At 38.0% G+C, this 19988-nt stretch overlaps 1 protein-coding gene across 1 annotated transcript in view; it reads right to left on the bottom strand.

Moving 5' to 3' along the window:
- Positions 1-1048: 1048 nt before the first annotated feature.
- The window catches only part of ADGB (androglobin), a 225895-nt gene continuing 206955 nt past the window's right edge, over positions 1049-19988 (bottom strand). Inside the window, exons 36-41 of the mRNA XM_062187283.1 lie at positions 18356-18532; positions 17363-17465; positions 15593-15733; positions 6760-6850; positions 5863-6046; positions 1049-1234 (exon numbers count right to left, since the gene is read on the bottom strand). Coding sequence (XP_062043267.1) covers positions 1049-1234; positions 5863-6046; positions 6760-6850; positions 15593-15733; positions 17363-17465; positions 18356-18532 — 882 coding nt within the window. The remainder of the gene's footprint in view (positions 1235-5862; positions 6047-6759; positions 6851-15592; positions 15734-17362; positions 17466-18355; positions 18533-19988) is intronic.

Below are 19988 nucleotides of genomic sequence, written 5' to 3'. Positions count from 1 at the left end.
GAGTCAATTTTCTGCTATTTGCCTCTCTCCACTTATTACATTTTTCTAAAACTGGTATTCAAGAACTTGTTCTCTGTCTCACACACACAAAAATATGATCCTGGTAGGTGTGGAAAGGATATGTTTGAGATCACATTCTCTATTTCTGGGTTGCCATGGCTAATTGTTAGGCTTCAGATTCCTTGCACTTTCAGTGGCTTGAACCAGAGTAGTTCTTGCCCAGTGTGGGAGGTTTATTGAAGGTCAACTATTTTTATTTTTTTTTAAAGTCACAACTATAAAGTGTATTCATTAATATCATTAAACCTTTAAAGCTGGAGGCAAAATTTCTTCTAAGTAAGGTGTCTATTGTTTTCTCATTGAATTTTTCAAAAATGATACTTTTGAATCACTTAAAAACATTTTATTTATATATTTGAAAAGGAGAGAGAGGGAGAAAAAGAGAGAGAAAAAGAGAGAGAGAGAGAAACACAGAAATCTCCCATCTGCTGGCTGACTCCTCAAACCCCCAAATGCCCATAAATAACAGCCAGGGCTCTGTCAGGTCAAAGCCAGGAGCTGTGAGCTCAATCCAGGTTTCCCGCCTATAGGGCCCAAACTACTTGAGTTGTCACTTGGTGCCTCCCGGTGTGTGTATCAGTGCAGAAGCTGGAGTCTGAAGTGGAATGGGGACACAAACCCAGCGCGTGTGATTTGGCGTGCAGGGATCCCAAGCCATAACTTAACCTCCCTGCCGAACACTGCACCACGACTTTCAGGATCTGGTTTGACTAAGCATTAAAAATGCAAGCAATCCAGAGTGCAACACACAGATTTTTATATTCTAAATATTTGGAAGTGATTTTATTGAAATCAGAACACTTTCAACTCTAATGCTTTCAAATACTTGAAGCAAACTACCGAGTTAACATTAAAAATATAGAAATGATTTCTAAGATAGCCAAACTTCTATTTTCCTTTGTACTAAGATTTCATCAACAGGCGAAGTTATGATCATTAAAATAGTTTTTTCCCCTGCAGAAGAAGGGTAGTCTTGGGCACCTCCATGTTACTTTTTCTTCCCTTTCTTTTTTTTCTGTGAGTCAGCAGCTGGAACCCTCTTTTCTGTCTCTGCCTTCATCGCTGCTTCCTGAGCAGCCAGAGCCTCCAATCTTAGGCGTTCAGCTTCCACCAATTTGTTTCTGTATTCTTCCCGGATATTCAAGACCTTCTGTCGAGCTTCATCCAAGGAGTCCTGTTCCAAAAAAACCCCAAGCAAGTAAGTTCCATGGATAAAGGTTTATAGTCCTAGGGTATGTGGCAAATTATTGAAATTCAAAATCAGTGTATGTAGTCAAATGCTTACAAATACACCAAGCATGGAATAGCCACAAACGGTATGTGCAATTTTAACACAGAATGGTCAATACAAGCATTGGTAGGAGAAAAATAAAGCAAGAGTCAATAATTAATAGGTGGAGATTTTTGGCACAGGATTTATCACGTATAATACATAAAATAATTAGCTCAGTGTCTCTCATGCAGTAACTGTGTTTAATACTAAGTTACCAGTTCCGCACAGGTCTTTCAACTCTCTTAAAATATATCTGAGCTGAACCTGAAGAATGCCAAATAACATCATCTAATCCATTGTTTATCTACCACTTTCTTAACCACTCCAAAACACAAATGAAATGCATACATCAGAGAATCTAATGGCCTTCATCACACTCCCTTCTCCTGGTTCAGCTAACTTCTCTTGGCTTCCTGGACATCACAGGGCCTCCACGCATTTTATCTCACCAGCTGCTCCTTTTCAGTAAGTTCTGCTGATTTCTCTTTCATCCATTATACCGATGTGAAGGTGATCACATCATAATATTATACAAAGAATAAAGAATAATGAATTAATTCTAACATAAAGAAACCTTCTAGAAATGCTTGCTTTGTCTTCATCCTCATATTTCACAAGAAATTTAAGAAATTTATCATGTTTTTGCAACTGTAGTGGTTTGGGTTAAGATATCAGAACAGCTGGATGTCAGAATCAGATTTGCCAAAGATTTGATGAAACAAAGTACTGCATCTATCAGTAAGCCCATTGCACAAGTACAAGATGATACCAGTGAGACAGAGAGAGAGAGAGAGAGAGAGAGAGAGAGAGAGAGAGAGATCTTGTCATTGTGCAAAGTAACTTTTCAATATATGTCAGTAATACTTTGAGGAATTGGTATGCTTTCTTCCGTCTGGTAAGAAACCTTACTGATGATGTTAATCTTTGAATGGCTTCAATCCTAATTCGGATGTTTATCACATTGAAATGAACAGGATCTTAATTCATACTGTTGCAGCTAGTATTTTTTCATCTTCTCTCCTTCTATTGCATTTGTTGTATGCACAGACAACATGAATTGCAATCTTGAAATTTCCTTTTGTCTTACAATTTAATTAAAATTATTTCCTATATGATAAAATGAATTTATGCAATTTTAATATTTGTTAATTATTTTACATATTCACTTATTAAACAAACTTGTGAATTAGACATCTGTCCCAGGTTCTGGAGGCAAAACAGTGAATTGAAACAAATCCCTGCTCACAGATGGTCTATGTTCTAGTAGAGATAGATTTAAAATGCATGCACATTAGTACATAGACTGTACTTAAATGTTCATGTTAAGCCAACAAAGGTATTCAAGATAGGAGTTTCTTAATAAAAGTAAGTCCAGATGTAGTCACACAGGGGATGAGGTCATACAGGGGTTGATGTCTCGAGTGAAGTGATGATATGTGGAAAATTTCTTCTCAGAGAAGAAAGGTATAAAACATTTGGTCCTCTGGAGAAGGAAATTCTAGGAAGAGGCAGGCGTCAAGGTAAATGGGCAGAGACAGGAACATGCCTGGCTGTGAGTGGAATGGTGAAGTCAGTTTGACAAGAGCAAAAGAGACAGAAAAATGGACAAAGATATTAGAGAGGAGAGTGATTACTGGATTATTTGGGGCTCTTGAGGTCATACTCAAGATTTTTTCTTTTTTTCTCTTTGTTTAAACATTTATTGATTTTTATTTGAAAGGCAGAGTTACAGGGCTGGGGGAGATCTTTCATCTTCTTCTTCACGCTCCAAATGGCCGCAATGGCCTGAGCTGGGCCAGGAGCTTTACCCAGGTCCCCCATGTGAGTGCAGGGGCCCAAAGAGTGACCATCCTCCACTGTTTTCCTAGATGAATTAGCAGGGAGCTGGTTTGGAGTGGAGCAGCTGGAACTGGAACTGACACCAATCTGGGATGATGGGACTGCAGCTGGCAGCTTAACCTGCTAAACTGCAACACTGGCCCTGGAATTTTTCTTAGTGAAAAAGCCAACAGAGAAGGAAAATGATCCCCTCCTTCACTTTAAACATATATTATTATACACACTATTGCCATTCATAATATAATTCCTATTCTCTTATGGTTCCATGGTAGCATATCTCCCTGGATTAGTTTGATATGGCTGCAATATTAAGATACCTCAATCCAGGTGCCTTAAATATCAGAAACTTACTGTCTCCCAGTTCTTGATAACAGAAGTTCAAAATCAAGGTGTCATCAAAGTTGATTCTTTCTTTGAAGTTGTATGTGACCACAGGGCTTGCTTTAGCCAATAAAATTTGGGTGGGAAGAATTTCCATTCATGGTCTGAAACAGTATTGATCAATGTGAAATTCTCCATGTTCTTTTCCCCTGCCATGATAATCATGGTGGAAGTTTCTGTATGGAAACCTCTCTTCCAACCTAAGTAATCTTAATGAGCACAAGAAGAAGGAACCCTATGAAACTACATTGGACATGTAGCTAGAATGGGAAATAATCTTTCATTGTTTTTGCTTTTGTTTTTGTTTTTTGTTTTTGACAGGCAGAGTGGATAGTGAGAGAGAGAGAGAGAGAGACAGAGAGAAAGGTCTTCCTTTTTGCCGTTGGTTCACCCTCCAATGGCCACTGCTGCCGGCGCATCTCGCTGATCCAAAGCCAGGAGCCTGGTGCTTCTCCTGGTCTCCCATGAGGGTGCAGGGCCCAAGGACTTGGGCCATCCTCCACTGCCTTCCCGGGCCATAGCAGAGAGCTGGCCTGGAAGAAGGGCAACCGGGATAGAATCCGGTGCCCCAACCGGGACTAGAACCCAGTGTGCCGGCGCCACAAGGCGGAGGATTAGCCTGTTAAGCCACGGCGCCGGCCAATCTTTCATTGTTTCAAGTCACCAATTGATAAACTAAGGCTTATGGAACAAATCTGGATTATTCCTTATTTTCTTCTCAATAATTTTTGAAATTTAAGTATTATCCCATTCAGTTAAGTATTTGCTTTGATGCTATGTTAGTAATGAGTTGAATAACTGCAATACATGGCCTGCAAGAACAAACACTGTCTCTGGGCCATCCAGAAAGTGAGTTTATCGAACCCTGTGGGTGAGGTACTATGGCACTGTGGGTTTTGTTCCCAAGGAAAGCATAGTTTATCCTTATTGATATAAACTATTTTGGCTGTTGAACAGAGACCACACTGTTGTGAGGCAAAAATGGAAGCAATGAAATCAGTCAGGAGTCTGTGGCAGTACCCTGGAGAACAATGACAGGTTGGCCTGGAGTGATGGGGCTATAGACAGTGTGACGTCATTGGACTTTGCATATGTTTCAAGGAAGAGAGGAGAAGTTTTGATGATGGATTACACGGGAGGAATGAGAGAAGCCAAGGGTATCTTCAAAGTTTCTGCTCCGAGCAACTGAAATAGTGCAATTGCCATCCACCGGGGTGGAGAATATCTGTGGGCTGACATGTTGGTGCTGAAATGGGAAGGAAGGAACGCTTTCTATAGGGTGGATTTGGAGAGGTTCAATTTGAGGAGCTTCTTGGACAAACAAGAAGAGTGTCAAATTGGCATGTTCTTCCTATGAACCAATATTGGAAATGATACAAAGAACCTATATCACTGTGCCTAAAAAGTTTAGAAAGTTCTGTGGTAGTCAGTCTCTAGGAGTGTGTGCATTGTATTGGGAAAAGGAGAAAAACAGATCTTCTTCCTCCATGGTAGGAAGTCTTCCTCATATTATAATGAAATTTCTTCTTTTCTAGTATGATACTCCCACCTTCAATTAAGCCTAGTATTCCGTAGTACACAGTGATTTTTTTTTTCTTCTCTCTCTCACTCCATCCCCCCTTTCTTCTACCTTGCCTAAATAAAATATCTGTATTCTTCTGCTGGGGTAGTGGTATAACAGTCATCAAGTGGTAATACTTGAGGGAGTAAGCTGTAATTATTAAATAGCTTTAGCAAGCAAAGCTATCTTATCTTACTCTCATTTCTCTTTGACTTCCCAACATACCTGATGCCAATGACAGTTGAGCTTTTGAGATCCTCTATAGATTCTGTAGAGAAGTTTGAGTTTATTCCTGAGAATTTTCCCACTGCTAGTCTGGGATTTGATTGCCTCAAGTCTGTTAATGTGATCTTTGCTCAGTTATTTTCCAGCTTCACAACTCATTTTGTTGCTGTTTTCTCTCCAACTCTTTCCATCTTTGAACAGGGACACCCAATATTGTGCATTAAGAGAGATTTTTGGGAGTACCATGAGATGTATATAATCAATTTGACTTTTCTTTTTCTGAGAAACTGGGAATTGTAGAACCAAATGTTTTCAGGACTTTTTCCCTATCCAGATGTAATATGGGTCTATGATTCTCTTTTAATATTACAAAAGATTTTGTCAACTGAGAAATGGACACTATAAGAAACAAAGACCTGATCAGCTCTTGTCCTGACTCTAGATGTACAATGTAATACTTTATCCTTTTTAGTATTTGTTGTTGTTGTTGTTGTTGTTCTAATCTATGTACTTTTAAACTCACCCGCATTTCCCCATACATATCCAGAATTTCATCTTTCAGCTTGAACCGTTCTTCTTGGCCAATATCTCTAATGCTAAGGATTCTTCTCCTATGCTGTCGAAACTGGTGAATTTCTTCTGCCTTTTGCATGGCCTGCTGCTGATTCAGTTCTTCTGTTTGCAGCACAGGCTCTTCATTTGTCTTCCTGGATATAAAATCATCAAGAGAGATACATAAATAATTTGTGAACTATGCAATGAATTTTAGGGTCTCCCACTTGGGTGCAAGGGGACCAAATATTTGAGCCATCTTCCTCTGTTTTTTCAGGAGATGTATCAGAAGTGGAGCAGGTGGGAAATAATGAACCATTTCTCTTTAAATGGGCTATGCTCTATCTATTGAGTCACTAAAATTTTAGAGAAATACTTTGAAAATATTCATAAATTTAGATATACCACTTGTTGAGGATATTGTGAAATTGATGTTGAAAACTCTGATAATATTAGTAGGTTTTCCTTTTGAATTTATGCTGCTAAATAATTTTGATAATGTTTTCAAGTTTACAAATACATTTGAATAATTATCTTTCTTAATCAGAGTGTCTAATTCTTGGGAAAATGGAATCTAATCTAATAATGACAGCAGGTATGATAAGAATTTTCAGAAGTTCACCTTACCTTAATAAGACTTCAAATTAAATCTTTACAAAAATATTAAATGACTTAAGTGATTGATTTAATAAAATATTTGCAAAATTTGAGATATAAAATCATACATTTCAAAAAGTTTAGACACACTGAAGATATATTAAGAATTTAATCTCAAATTTTCAGCTGTTTAGCAGCTGTTATTGGCAATGTGTCCCGAGTCTTATAAACACATTTGGCTGCATCAGTCTTATTTAAAATTACAACTTACCGTACATATTGATTTATGTCTACAAATTCTAGTGCTTTTCGAATATGCTGAGGAGACATTTCCAGAACTGCTGGAGATCGTGAACGAGGTCCTGTTTAATAAAAGAGATCCAGACTTTCAAAAAATTATCAAAAATGACAAAATAATTAAATAAGCACATTTAATAAATAATCACAAATTAAACAAATAACTATTGATTTGGCTTGCTTTAATTTTATTAAATATATAATTATCAATTATATTTCATGTTTCTCCTCTTCTTGCTGTTACCATACCTGTAGTTAGTTAAGGAGATAACACATTTACTGTACTCTGTTAGAAGTATAACAAAATATTATTCTAAACATGTAGTTATAAAACTTCATATAAAAAAATTTAGTGACCAAACATTTCAAAACCTTGGGCTATACATGTAGGATTTGAACACTGGGATTTAAATATGTTTTAGAGAGAATATCCTATCCCAAAGAACCTTGTGGAAAGGGGAATGGGCAATGTATACAGACAAATGCTGAACATCAAATCAGCTGACAGTTTGTATGCCATATAGCCCAAAAAGAGGCCACGAGAACAGATTTAAGAAAGATACTTTAAGGCTGGCACGGTGGCTTAACAGGCTAATCCTCCGCCTTGTGGTGCCGGCACACCGGGTTCTAGTCCCGGTTGAGGCGCCTGACCATTTGATTTTTTTTTTTTTTGGCCTGACCATTTGAGTTTTATAACTCATTGAGCATAATTTTATATATCATAAAGCCTGCCCATTTAAAGGATGTAACTCAATGCATTTTATTGCATTTAACAACTTGTGTGAACATAGCTCCAGGAAACCATCACTGTATTTAGGCATCCATAGATTTGATTTTCCTAGACATTTCATGTAAATAATACTGTACTTCTAACTCATATGGTAAAATTATGTTTAACTTTCTAAGAAATTGCCAAACCATAGTGTTTTAATTATTATTAACTTCATAATAAAATTTGAAATCAGGAAATAGAAATTCTCCAGCTTGGTTCTTTTTTTAAAAGAGTATATTTTAAATTTTTTGTTCATTCATTCATTCATTTTAGGTACAGGGATAGGGATAGATACATGCACATACAGAGAAGAGATCCCACCTGCTAGTTCACTCCCAAATACTCGTAATGGCTAGGATTGAGCAAAGTATGGAAAAAAGCCAGGATCTCAGTCCAAGATGGCAGGGACTCAACTAATTGAGCCATCATGGCTGCCTCCCAGAGTGGGAATTAGCAGGAGGCTGGAATAGAGTACAGAGCTGGAACATGAATCCTGGTAGCTTCATATGTAATTTGCATGTCCCAAGTGGCATCTTACCAGTAGGACAAATGCCTGACCCTAACCAACTTTAAGAATAGTTTTCAGTTCACAACATAATTGTAGGGAAGATACAAAGATATTCCGCATACCCCATCCTCACACACATACCTGGACTTCCCCATTATCAATATTTCCCTGCAAGTGTGTACATTTACTATAATTGGTGAATCTACATTTACACTTCTTTATATCTCAGGGTCTGTAACTCTCAGTGTTGTACATTCCATGTTCAGACAATTATATAGTGACATATATCCATCATTACGTTCTCATGCAGAGTAATGTCACTGCCCACCCAAAGCCTCTAAGCTCTACCTATTTTTCCTTTGCTCCCTCCTACTTCTGGCAACCACTGATTTTTTAAAGATTTATTTATTTGAAAGTCAGAGTTACAGAGAAGGAAAGGCAGAGGCAGAGAGAGAGAGAGAGAAATATCTAGAGATCTTCCATCTCTGGCTCACTCTACAAACAGCCACAATGGTCAGGGCTGGGCCAGGCTGAAGCCAGGAGCTTCATCGAGGTCTCCCACTGGATTGGAAGTGGAGCAGCTGGTACTCGAATCAGCGCCCATATGGGATGCCGGCACTGCTACCTGCTATGCCACAGCATTGGAACCATTCTATACTTTTGCCTCTTCCAAGACATCACATAACTCTAATTGCACAGTAGGTATCCTTTTTCGCATTGGCTTCTTTTACTTACTAGCATTCAGTTTAGTTTTTCCATGTATTTTCAGAGCTTGATAGCTCATTTCTTCATAGTACTGTGTATTACTCCATTGCCTATGTAACACAGTTTATCCATCATGAATAAAGCTGCAATAAACTTGCCTGTGGGTAGGGTTTTGTGTGAATATGTTTCCACTCCTTTGAGTCTATACAAATGATTCTGCCTGCTGGATAGATCATATGGTAAACAACAGAATGTTTAACTTTGTAAGAAACCACCAAACTGTCTTCCAAAGTGGCTGTACATTTTTTTTTAAACCACCTGTACTGTATGAGAGTTCCTGTTGTTCCTCATCCTTGCCATAACTTGATGTAGTCAGCTTTTGGGTTTTGGCCCTTCTAAGAGGTGTGTAATGGTATCTTATTTTAATCTTTATTTCTCTGATAACTTAAGATACAAAGCATTTTTCATGTGCTTTGTTGCGGTCCACATAACTTCATTTGTGATGTCTGTTAAGGCCTTTGTTAAGATTTTTCAGCTGGGTTATTTGTTTTGTTATCTTTCACTTTTAAATGTTCTTTGTGCACTTTGTAAAGCACTCTTTTACTAGATATGTCTTTTGAAAATATTTTCCCCTACTCTGTGTCTTACCTTTTTATTTTCTTAAGCACGTCTCTCATGGAGCAGAAATCTTTAGTTTTAATGTTAAGTACAGCTTATTAATTTTTTAAATAGATTTGTCAATTTTCTTTGGTGTTTTATCTAAAAATATCATTACCCGAATCAAGGTCATCTATATGTTCTCTTATGTTATAGAAGTTTTAAAGTTTCTCCCTTCACACTTAGGTTTGTGATCCACTTTGTTTTGTAAGGGTTATAAGATCTGTATGTAGATTCATTATTTTACATGGGATGTTCAGTTGTTCCATCATCATTTGATGACAAGTTTCTATTTTCCACATTGTCTTTGCTCCTTTGTAAAAAAAAAACCCAAAAAACAAAAAACAGTTCATGTATTTAATTGCCTCTATTTCTGGTCTTTCTATTCCATTCCATTGATTTATCTTTTTTTCTTTTGTCCATGTCTTGTTACCTTAATTATTGTACCTTTAGAGAAGGTTTAAGAAGGGTAGTATAAGTCCCCTAATATTGCTCTTCGCCTTCAGTATTGTGTTGGCTATTGTGAGTCTTTTGTCTTCCCCTACAAACTTTAGATTGCATTGAATCTACAGATCAACTTGGGAAGAACTGTCACTTTGACAATAGCCCTCTGTTATGTTTTTTTTTTTTAAGATTTATTTCATTTTTTTGAAAGACAGAGTTACAGAGAGAGGTAGAGACAGAGAAGTCCTCCATCTGCTGGTTCATTCCCCAGGTGACTGCAAAGGTGGAAGCTGAGGCAATTCAAAGGCAGAAGCCAGGAGCTTCTTCTGGGTCTCCCACGTGGGTGCAGAGGCCCAAGGACTTGGGCATCTTGTACTGCTTTCTCAGGCCATAGCAGAGAGCTGGATCAGAAGAGGAACAGCCAAGATTAGAACCGGTGTCCATATGGGATGCCGGTGCTTCAGGTCAGGGCTTTAACCCGCTGCACCACAGCCCACCGGCCTGACAATAGTCTTCTGAACTATGACCATACAGTATCTCTCCATTTATTTAATTCTTTAATTTCTTTTATTAGTTTTGCAGTTTTCCTCATATATATATATATATATATATATATATATATATATATATATATATCTTTGTTAGATTTATACTTATGTATTTTATTTTTCATGGTACTAAAGCAAATAGTATTGTTTTTAACTTCAAGTTTCCATTTATACATTATTTGTATATAGGAAATGATTTAGTCTTGTATATTAACGTCATAGCCTGCAACCTTCGTATAATCACTTACTAGTTCTAGCAAGATTTTTTTCAGATTTCCTACATAGAGTTTTATTGCGTGTTCATTAATTGGTTTACCCTTTACTCATTTTTACCTTACTGCATTAGATGGGGACTTTGAGTATGATACTGAATGAAGAGAGGGAACACACTTGCCTTACTCCTGTCTTACTGGAAACGTCTCTAGTTCCTCATGGTTAAGTATGTTACTCATACGGTGCTGGTAGCTACTTTTAATCAAGTTGAGCATATTCTTCTCACACTCGGTTTTTCTTTTCTTAAAATTATTTTGACCATTCTGGGTCCTTTGCATTTCCATATAAATTTTGGTGTCAGCTTTTCAAATTCCATAAAATAGCTGCTAGAATTTTGATTTGGCATCGCATGCAGAGGCTTTACCTGCTTTGCCACAGTGCCATCCCCTCTAAACGTTTATTACTGATGATATTGTGACAAAAATTGTCCTGTAAATTTCATTTTAATTGTTCATTGATATCTGTAGATCTTAATGTAAATTTCTTAGGAACCTTCAGACCATATTCCACAATAGTTGTACTAGTTTACATTCCTACCAGCAGCATATTAGGGTACTATTTCCCCACATCCTTACTGTTACTTGGAATTTTTAATCTTTGTATATATACCTGCTAACTGAGCTGAGGTTATTATTATATATAATATGTATTATGATATACATTATATTATTGTGGTTTTTATTTCCATTTCCCTGATGGCTAGTGATCCAAAGCATTTTTTCACGTGTCTGTTGGGCCATTTGTATTTCATGCTTTGAAAAATGCATGTTATGTCTTTTGCCCATTTCTTAACTGAATTGCATGTTTTATTGTTGTTGAGTTTCTTGAACTGCTTATATATCCTGGATTTAATCCTTTATCAGATGCATACATTGCAAATATTTTCTCCCATTCCATCAGTTGCCTCTCCACTTTGTTGAATGTTTCCTTTGTTGTTCAGAAGCTTTTTAACTTGGTATAATCCTATTTGTCTATCTTTGCTTCTATTGCCTTTACTTCTGGGGTCTTATCTAGGAGGTCTTTGATGTGCCAATATCTTGCACTGCTTCTCCTAAATTTTCCTCTAGTGATTTGTTTTCCTCTAGTATGTTTTATGTCCTGAGAGTTGCTATTTGTATAGGGTATAAGGTAAGGGTTTTTTTTCATATGTTTGCAAGTGGAAATCAAACTTTCCCAATACGATTTGTTGAAGAGACTTCTTTTTCCAGGGAGTGATTTTAGATCCTTAGTTGGTTGTCGAAGTGTGGGTTGGTTTCTGGGATTTCTATTCTGTTCCACTGGGCCATATGTTTATATTTGTGCCAGGACCAGGCTGTTTCGATTATAACTACTTTGTAGCATGTCTTAAAATCTGGTATTGTGATGCCTCTGGCTTTGTTTTGGTTCAGTAACATAGTTTTAGCTATCTCAGGTCTCTTTTGCTTCCATATGAATTTCTGAATCATTTCTCTAGGTCTGAGAAGAACATCCTTGGTATTTGAATTGGTACTACAATGAATCTGTAAATAGCTTTGGGTGGTACGGACATTTGGATGATATTAATTCTTCCAATCCACAAGCATGGAAGAGTCTTTAATTTTCTTGAGTTTTCTTCTATATGTATATTAAATATTTTGTAAATTTCATTGTAAAGATCATCCATATCTTCAGTTAAATTTATCCCAAGTTTTTAAAATTTATTTTGCTATTGTGAATGGTACTGATATTATAAGTTTTTTTTTTCTCAGTCATAACATTGTTGGTGTATACAAATGCTATTAATTTTTCTGTGCTGACTTTATTATCTGCTAGTTTACCAATATCTTATGAATTCAATAGTCTCTAAGTGGAGTCATCTGGATCCCTTATATAAATGATCATGTCATTCACAAACAGGGTACTTTGAATTCCTCCTTTCCAATCTGTATCTCTATGATTTCTTTCTCTTGCCTAATTGTTCTGGTTAATACTTCCAGAAGTATATTGATTTGTATATGTTGAACCATCCTGGGACAAATCCCACTTGCTCTGGGGAGATTTAATCATTTTGATATGTTGTTGGATTTGATTAGCTAGTAATTTGTTAAGGGTTTTTGCATCAATGTTCATCAGAGATATTGGTCTATATTTCTCTTTCTTGATTGTACCTTTTTATGAATTTGGAATTAAGTTAATGTTGGTTTCACAGGAGTTTGGTAGGACTCCCTCCCTTTCCATTGTTATGAATTGTTAAAGAAAAATTGGCATTAATCCTTCTTTAAAAGTTTGGTAGAATTCTGGGGCTGGCGCCATGGCTCACTTGCTTAATCCTCTGCCTGTGGTACCAGCATCCCATATGGGTACCGGTTCTAGTCTCAGTTGCTCCTCTTCCACTCTAGCTCTCTTCTGTGGCCCAGGAGGGCAGCGGAGGATGGCCCAAGTGCTTGAGCCCCTGCACCCGCATGGGAGACCAGGAGGAAGTACCTGGCTCCTGGCTTCAGATCGGCACAGCGCCGGCTGTGGTGGCCATTTTGGGGGTGAACCAAGGGAAGGAAGACCTTTCTCTCTGTCTCTCTCTCTCACTGTCTATAACTCTGTCAAATAAAAAAAAAAGTTTGGTAGAATTCAGCAGTGAAGCCATCTAGTCCTGGACTTTTCTTTTGGTTATGTCTTTATTACTGCTTCAATCTCTATCTTGGTTATTGGTCTTTGTATGTTTTCTATGTCTTCATGTCTCAATTTTGTTAAATTGCAAATGTCCAGAAATCTATACATTTCTTCCAGATTTATGAATTTATTCACATATAGCTATTTGATCTAATTCCTGAATATTATTTTTATTTCTGTGGTAACCATTGTAACATTTCCTTTTTCATCTGATTTGCTTAATTTGGGTCTACCCTACCATCTTGTTCTGTTTTTTTTGGGCCACTGGTGCATCAATTTTGTTCATTTGTTAAAAAAAAAAAAAAAGCTCTTCTTTTCATTGATCTTTTTTATGTTTTTGTTTTAGTCTGGCAATGTGATGTAGCTGGTTAAGCCCCTGGTTATGATGCTGGCATTCCATATGGGCTACAGTTTCAGTCCCTGTTGCTCCACTCATGATACAGTTCTCCACTAATGTGGCTGAGAAAGCAGTGGAAGATGGTCACTCTATCTCCATTAGAAACCTGATTGAAACTCCTGGCTGATCGTTTCTACTTGGCCTAACCCTGGGTATGGCAGACATTGGGGAGTGAAGCTGTGGATGGATGATCTCTCTCTCTGTCTCTATTTCTATCTCTGCAACTCTGACTTTCTAATAAATAAATAAATCTTTATTGTAGTTTTCAAGTCTATGCTTTTGCTTTAAATACTTTTTAATTTTGAAATTCACAGAATAATTTAGCAATTTGGGGAAGAGAACCATTGTTGATGTTTCTGAGGATGTTTCCTTCTAAAATGTGTGCTCCAGCCTAGGTTCTGAACAAGTAGGGAAACTAAGATATTCCATACGTGACATTTAAAAAAAAAAGATTTACTAATTTAATTGTTTGAGAGGCAAAGTGCTAGAGAGAGAGAGAGAGAGAGAGAGAGATCTTCCATCTACTGCTTAACTTCCCCAGTTGGTTCCAACTGCCAGGTCTAGACCAGTCTAAAAACAGGAGCCAGGAATGCCATCCTGGTCTCTCACATGAATGGAGGGGCTCAAGTATTTAGGTCATCATCCACTTCATTCCCAGGCACATTACCAGGAAGCTGATTGGGAAGCAGAGGAGATGGGACTTCAAACAGCACTATCATATGGGATGCCAGAGTCACAGCAGTGCTTAAGCCACTTTGACATAGATTTAATCAGAGGCTGTAATTAGATTTGAGAAGCAAGTGGATCATGGTCAGAGCAAGAGAGGTGGCTGACTCCTCCAGCTCAGTCATGGGTGATGCTCTCTGGGAGGAACCAAATGGACTTGGGTCCCCATGGGAGGCTCAGTTTGTTCTTTCCAAATATATCAGTCAAGTAAGAAATTCAGGGGTGGAATTTGGCGCACGGGCTTAAATTCCTGCTTGCGACACTTGCAGCCCATATTAAAGTGCCTTGTTTGGGTCTTATGTCTTCTACCTTCCATCCAGCTTCCTGCTAATGTGCACCTCAGGAGGCAGCAATGGCTCAAGTACTTGAGTCCCTATCATACACATGGGAGAACTGGATGGAGTTTTGGGCTTCTGGTGTTGGTCTGGCCTAGCCATGGCTGCTTGGGAGCATTTGAGGAGTGAAATAGTGGATGGATGCTCTGTCTCTATCTCTGTTTCTCTCTTTCTCTTTGCCTTTCAAAAATTGAAAATAGATAAATATATATTTTTCTTTTTTTAGAAAGTCATTTAGTCCCTTTGGGATAGAAAGAGCCTGGGTGCTGCTTATGAATGATTCTTCATCATGGACTCTAAATGTGTGGAAAAGCATTTCCCTTTAACACTTTTATCACAGATTTTGTTTCATTTTAATGAATAAATACAAATCCATTCAGAAACAAACAAGTCAGTGTTGCCTGTGCAGCTCTGAAAATTCCAACATTTTAGAAACTGAATACTTAAAATTTGTTGTAAACAGTAAGAAGAAATTCCATCTTGTTGTGTGCTATGAATAAAACAAAATGGATCGACATACAATGATGACTGTTGGTGTCTATGTGAACACTAACATTTTATTTTTAGTAATTGTTGGCACAGAAAATGTATACATGGACAATGAATACCTGCTCATTTGTTTGTCTAATTTATCTTTAGGTTAAGCATTTATTAGATTGTTAAGGAAATTATTCTGATAGGAAAAAATGAAGACCTATGAATCAAAAATACATATTTTTTCTATTTTTCTCGCCCCAGCCATCACATGTTTGCGTTGATCTTTTCCAGAACTTTTGTTCCAAAACCGTTGCACCTCCCCAGTGAGAGCAGCACTTACTGACATTCTCCTTCTTCCTGCTCTGTTCGCGCTCTTCCTTCCCAGATGGGGTTGAGGATGTCCCTGCACTCTCGCTGTTTATGGATTTTGTGAGATCCTTCAAGCCCTTGCTGATCTGCCACTTCTTCCACAGCGAACTTCCTTCTCCTGTTGGCGACATTCCTTTGCTGTCTGAAAGAGGACTCTTTGCAACTGACTTTTACACACTACCTATAGGTGTCTCTCCTACAGCATGACATTTACATTACTGGAAAAGCCTGTGTTTGGCAAAGACAGGTACAAACAATAACATGGCTTGCTTATAGGCACACGGGTCTGGAGCAGATGAATTGAAAGTTTGATGACTTCTAATCAGAGCACTAGTGAGAGCAACCACTGGTACCTTCAAAGATGATAGGGATGGCCCAGACAGACAACGCTTCTGGAAGCTGCCTCAGGATAGTAAACATTCACAATATACATGGAGGCTTTTTGAGCTGAGATAACCTAGATAGAAACGGGATCTTTGAACTGTGGGAATGGTTGTTAAAATGGGCCTTGGAGGACGTGCCACAAGCCTGTGCTGAGAACTGTGCATAGATGGGGAACTCCTCTCTGGGGAGTGTGTAGGCCCTTATTTAAAATTGCCCCAAAATATCGACAAAAAGGGCTATTGCATATGAAGTTATAAAGAAGAGAAGTTTTTCTTTAACTTTGTAACTCTACTCCCACTTTCAGATTCCTAGGAAAAGTGCATAACCTACCATGATGTCCACCTATGTAGACAGTATTCTCTTATCAGTCACAGATGAGCTAACTCATGTTATAGTCTGCTTTGAATGAAAGGCCATAATACGGGAGTAATTAAAAGGCCTACAAACTTTTTGAAGAGCCTTCATATGCATGGATTTCAAAGATTTTTGCACCAAAATGAACTTATTTTTAAATCCTATTTCCACAAACTTCTTGACATAACCTCATACACTTCAATGGGATGATGTAATAAAATAAAAGTATGTAAGGCATAGTGCCAGGCCCAAAGCAGTTGCTCCCTAAATGTAGTTAACTTTACTATTATCATCTTGTTATTGTTTTTTTTTTTTTTTTTTGACAGGCAGAGTGGACAGTGAGAGAGAGACAGAGAGAAAGGTCTTCCTTTTGCCGTTGGTTCACCCTCCAATGGCCGCCGCGGTAGCGCGCTGCGGCTGGCGCACCGCGCTGTTCCGATGGCAGGAGCCAGGTGCTTCTCCTGGTCTCCCATGGGGTGCAGGGCCCAAGCACTTGGGCCATCCTCCACTGCACTCCCTGGCCACAGCAGAGAGCTGGCCTGGAAGAGGGGCAACCGGGACAGGATCGGTGCCCCGACCGGGACTAGAACCCGGTGTGCCGGCGCCACAAGGCGGAGGATTAGCCTGTTGAGCCACGGCGCCGGCCCTATCTTGTTATTGTTAATAGAAAAGTGCCAAACTCACAGTAGTGATCCTGCCTTCAGGTTCAATATGGCACCATCTAACTAGGTTGCGCCCTTATCTCTTGTTTCATCTTTTCTTAAATGGGACAAATGCCTACTTAGGAGAAGAAGAGGTAGAATTTAACAAGAAACTAAATGAAAGTGATTTGATCATTGAAGCACTGGTCATATGATTATCTGAAATTGTGCAACTTTCTAGAATCCTAAAGAGAAGAGATTCTGCAGTGTTTCTTTGTTACCTAGCAAGACCCACTGGGTATTTTTAAAAAAGTCCATGCGACAGCTGTGTGCTCTGAGGCAGTGGCGCGGGACTCACTGACCTTCGTCTGCAGGTTTAGTTTGGCTCTCAGTCGTAGGCCCTCTCTCAGAATAAGGTGTTTTCTTAAAGAACTGGTTGAGGTAGTGCAAACGAGCCTGAGCAGCCTAAAGGACAAAAGTTACCAGTTACTTATTTAAAGAAATGGTTATCATTTAAAAAAATAATTGATCAGGAGAGACATAAAGACAAGAGAGAGAGAGAGAGAGAGAGAGAGAGAGAGAGAGAGAGAATGCCTGGGAATTGAACCCAAGGAGTCAGATAGCAAGAGTAGGCATGTTAGCTACTAGGCAAATGCCCACCCCTTAGTTTTTTAAGCTCTTTGAAAATCAATAGCCAATGCAGGCAATAACATTAATGATAATCAAATGAAACAGAAAAATGTGAATTGAATGGGGCAGTTTCAATCTGGGTAGCTCTTCTTAATTTTCAAATAAATTAAAATGTGAATCTTTCATGATTTTGACAGTTATTATTGAGAATGTATAGATGAAGAAGCACTATTAAAACTGCTCTCTTACTGTTCTTGGATCTTTTTCATCTGCTTCAATGACACTGAGTTGGGATGTGGAACACTTACATAAGCCAGAATGTTTCACTGTGGTAGCAAGGTGGCAATTAATGCATTTTATCTAGGCAGATCTAAGGATGCTCAAATTATATGCAAGCATCTGTTACACAGGTTTATGTTTTCCTTTTTGGCAGTGTTAAAAACAGATGTCGATATAGTCCTGCCTATATGACAAGAGGTAGTGCATAATCGGGCCTATAAGTATCATCATTATGTACTTTGCTTTTGCAATTCCTCCTGGTATCAAGAGGTAATATTTCACAATGTGTTGAGATGTAGTCTTAACATTTAGTTGATCAATGTCTGATAAAATTCCAGACACCATCCCTAACTGAAAGATTATGTGTTTTTGCCAACATGGCTCTTCTTTCAGACCATGCCTAAGGATGAAAAGTAAAAAGTGACAACTTGTCAGAGTTGGGTGACCTTGATTGCTCTTCCCGGCTCAGTTGATTCCCAGGCTTGCTTCATGGCTCGGATTTCATCTGCTCGTTCTGTATCTTTTTTCACTTCAAAATAATCAAATTCATTGTGTTCAGTGACCAACCTCAAAATCCAGTAGGGTTTATTTGGGTCTTCTTGTTGAGAGTGAACAGTAGATATCTGATAAAATAAAAGCTTTGGAGTGAATGCTTTCTGCATTCAAAGGTGTCTAATTTCACTTCTTAATCTACAGTTTCACTAGTTGTTATTTACCCAAGAGTAATGAAAACATCTATTTGTAGGCTTGTAAAAGATCTTCATTGCAGTCTTATCCATAATAATAGCAAGAATGGAAACAACATAAGTATCCATTAACAGATGAATAAATAATTTATAATGTACACATATAATTGGGTGCCACTTAACCTTAGAGTAATAAACTATTGATATACACTAAAATTCAGTTGAATCTTGTACATAGACATTATATCATGATGAAAAGGTTGAACACAAAAGAGTACATGTGGTATGACTTTTTGTATGAAATTTCAGAACAGGCAATGCAAATCTATGCTGACAGAAAGTAGATCAGTATTTGATGAGGTCAGGAGTAGGGATGACACAATCAACTGCAAGGATGTTTGAGGGAATTTGTAAACTTGTAGAAATTATCTATAATCTATACCTTGGCAGAGGCAAGGATTACATGTTAAATGCACTTATTAAAACCTATTGTATTATTGAGAGTTGTGTATTTTCCTGTATGTAACTTAAAATTGTACAAAGTAAAATTATAAATTATACTTATGCTTACTCATGGCAGTTTTCAGGAACTGGAGAGGAGGACTATCAATTATTTCCATATCTGGATATACTTGCTATATATTTATTATGAAAGTCAACATTTTGATGTTTCATGGAATCACCTGAATGGACCATAAGCTGGAAATAGCAGGGCTTGACAATTTCTCCAGGGAAAGGCTCATTGGTGGTAACCAGCTGGGGAGAGCCTTAAAACTGATGTGGTGATGGAGCACTTTACATAGGTTGAGAGTCTGTCAATGGTCCATGTCAAAAAACACAGTTGGGGAAGGAGGGGTGGGTGCAACCCCTGGATACAGTTTTTGGATGCAGTTTTGTTTCAGTGTCCCTGAGAGGATTTTGCTTTCAACAATATTCCCATATGGTCTTAGGACAACCAATTGTGGAATTGGAAGTCCTTCTCTGTCTTCCTTTTCTATAGAACACAATGCATTATCTTTTATTGTCTTTTAAATTTCTCAATAAATGAGTCTGTCAAACACTTTTCTGGGAGGAAGGGGGTACTTTGAAGATACTTATGGGAAGACCACATGTGTTACAGGGCTGAGACCTGGGCTAAGCTTGTTCAGTTCTCCATGTCTCTAGTGATAAACTCCAAGTAAAATCTTTCAAATGCAAGTGGATAGGTTTTTCCAATTGTGGAGTCTGGGGCAACTGAGTCATCCTATCTTCTTACTGTTTGCTTATTTTACTAGTAGTACTGTCATCCCATAGACACATTCCTTCTGGAAACCTTGGTGTTAAACTCTGTTCCCTCTTGTTCTTTTTTTTTTTTTTAAAGATTTATTTATTTATTTGAAAGTCAGAGTTACAT

This window comes from Lepus europaeus, chromosome 3 (assembly GCF_033115175.1).
Source record: "Lepus europaeus isolate LE1 chromosome 3, mLepTim1.pri, whole genome shotgun sequence".
NCBI lineage: Eukaryota > Metazoa > Chordata > Mammalia > Lagomorpha > Leporidae > Lepus > Lepus europaeus.
Note: the sequence above shows the minus strand (reverse complement) of the source record. Positions and strands in the feature narration are given on the sequence as shown.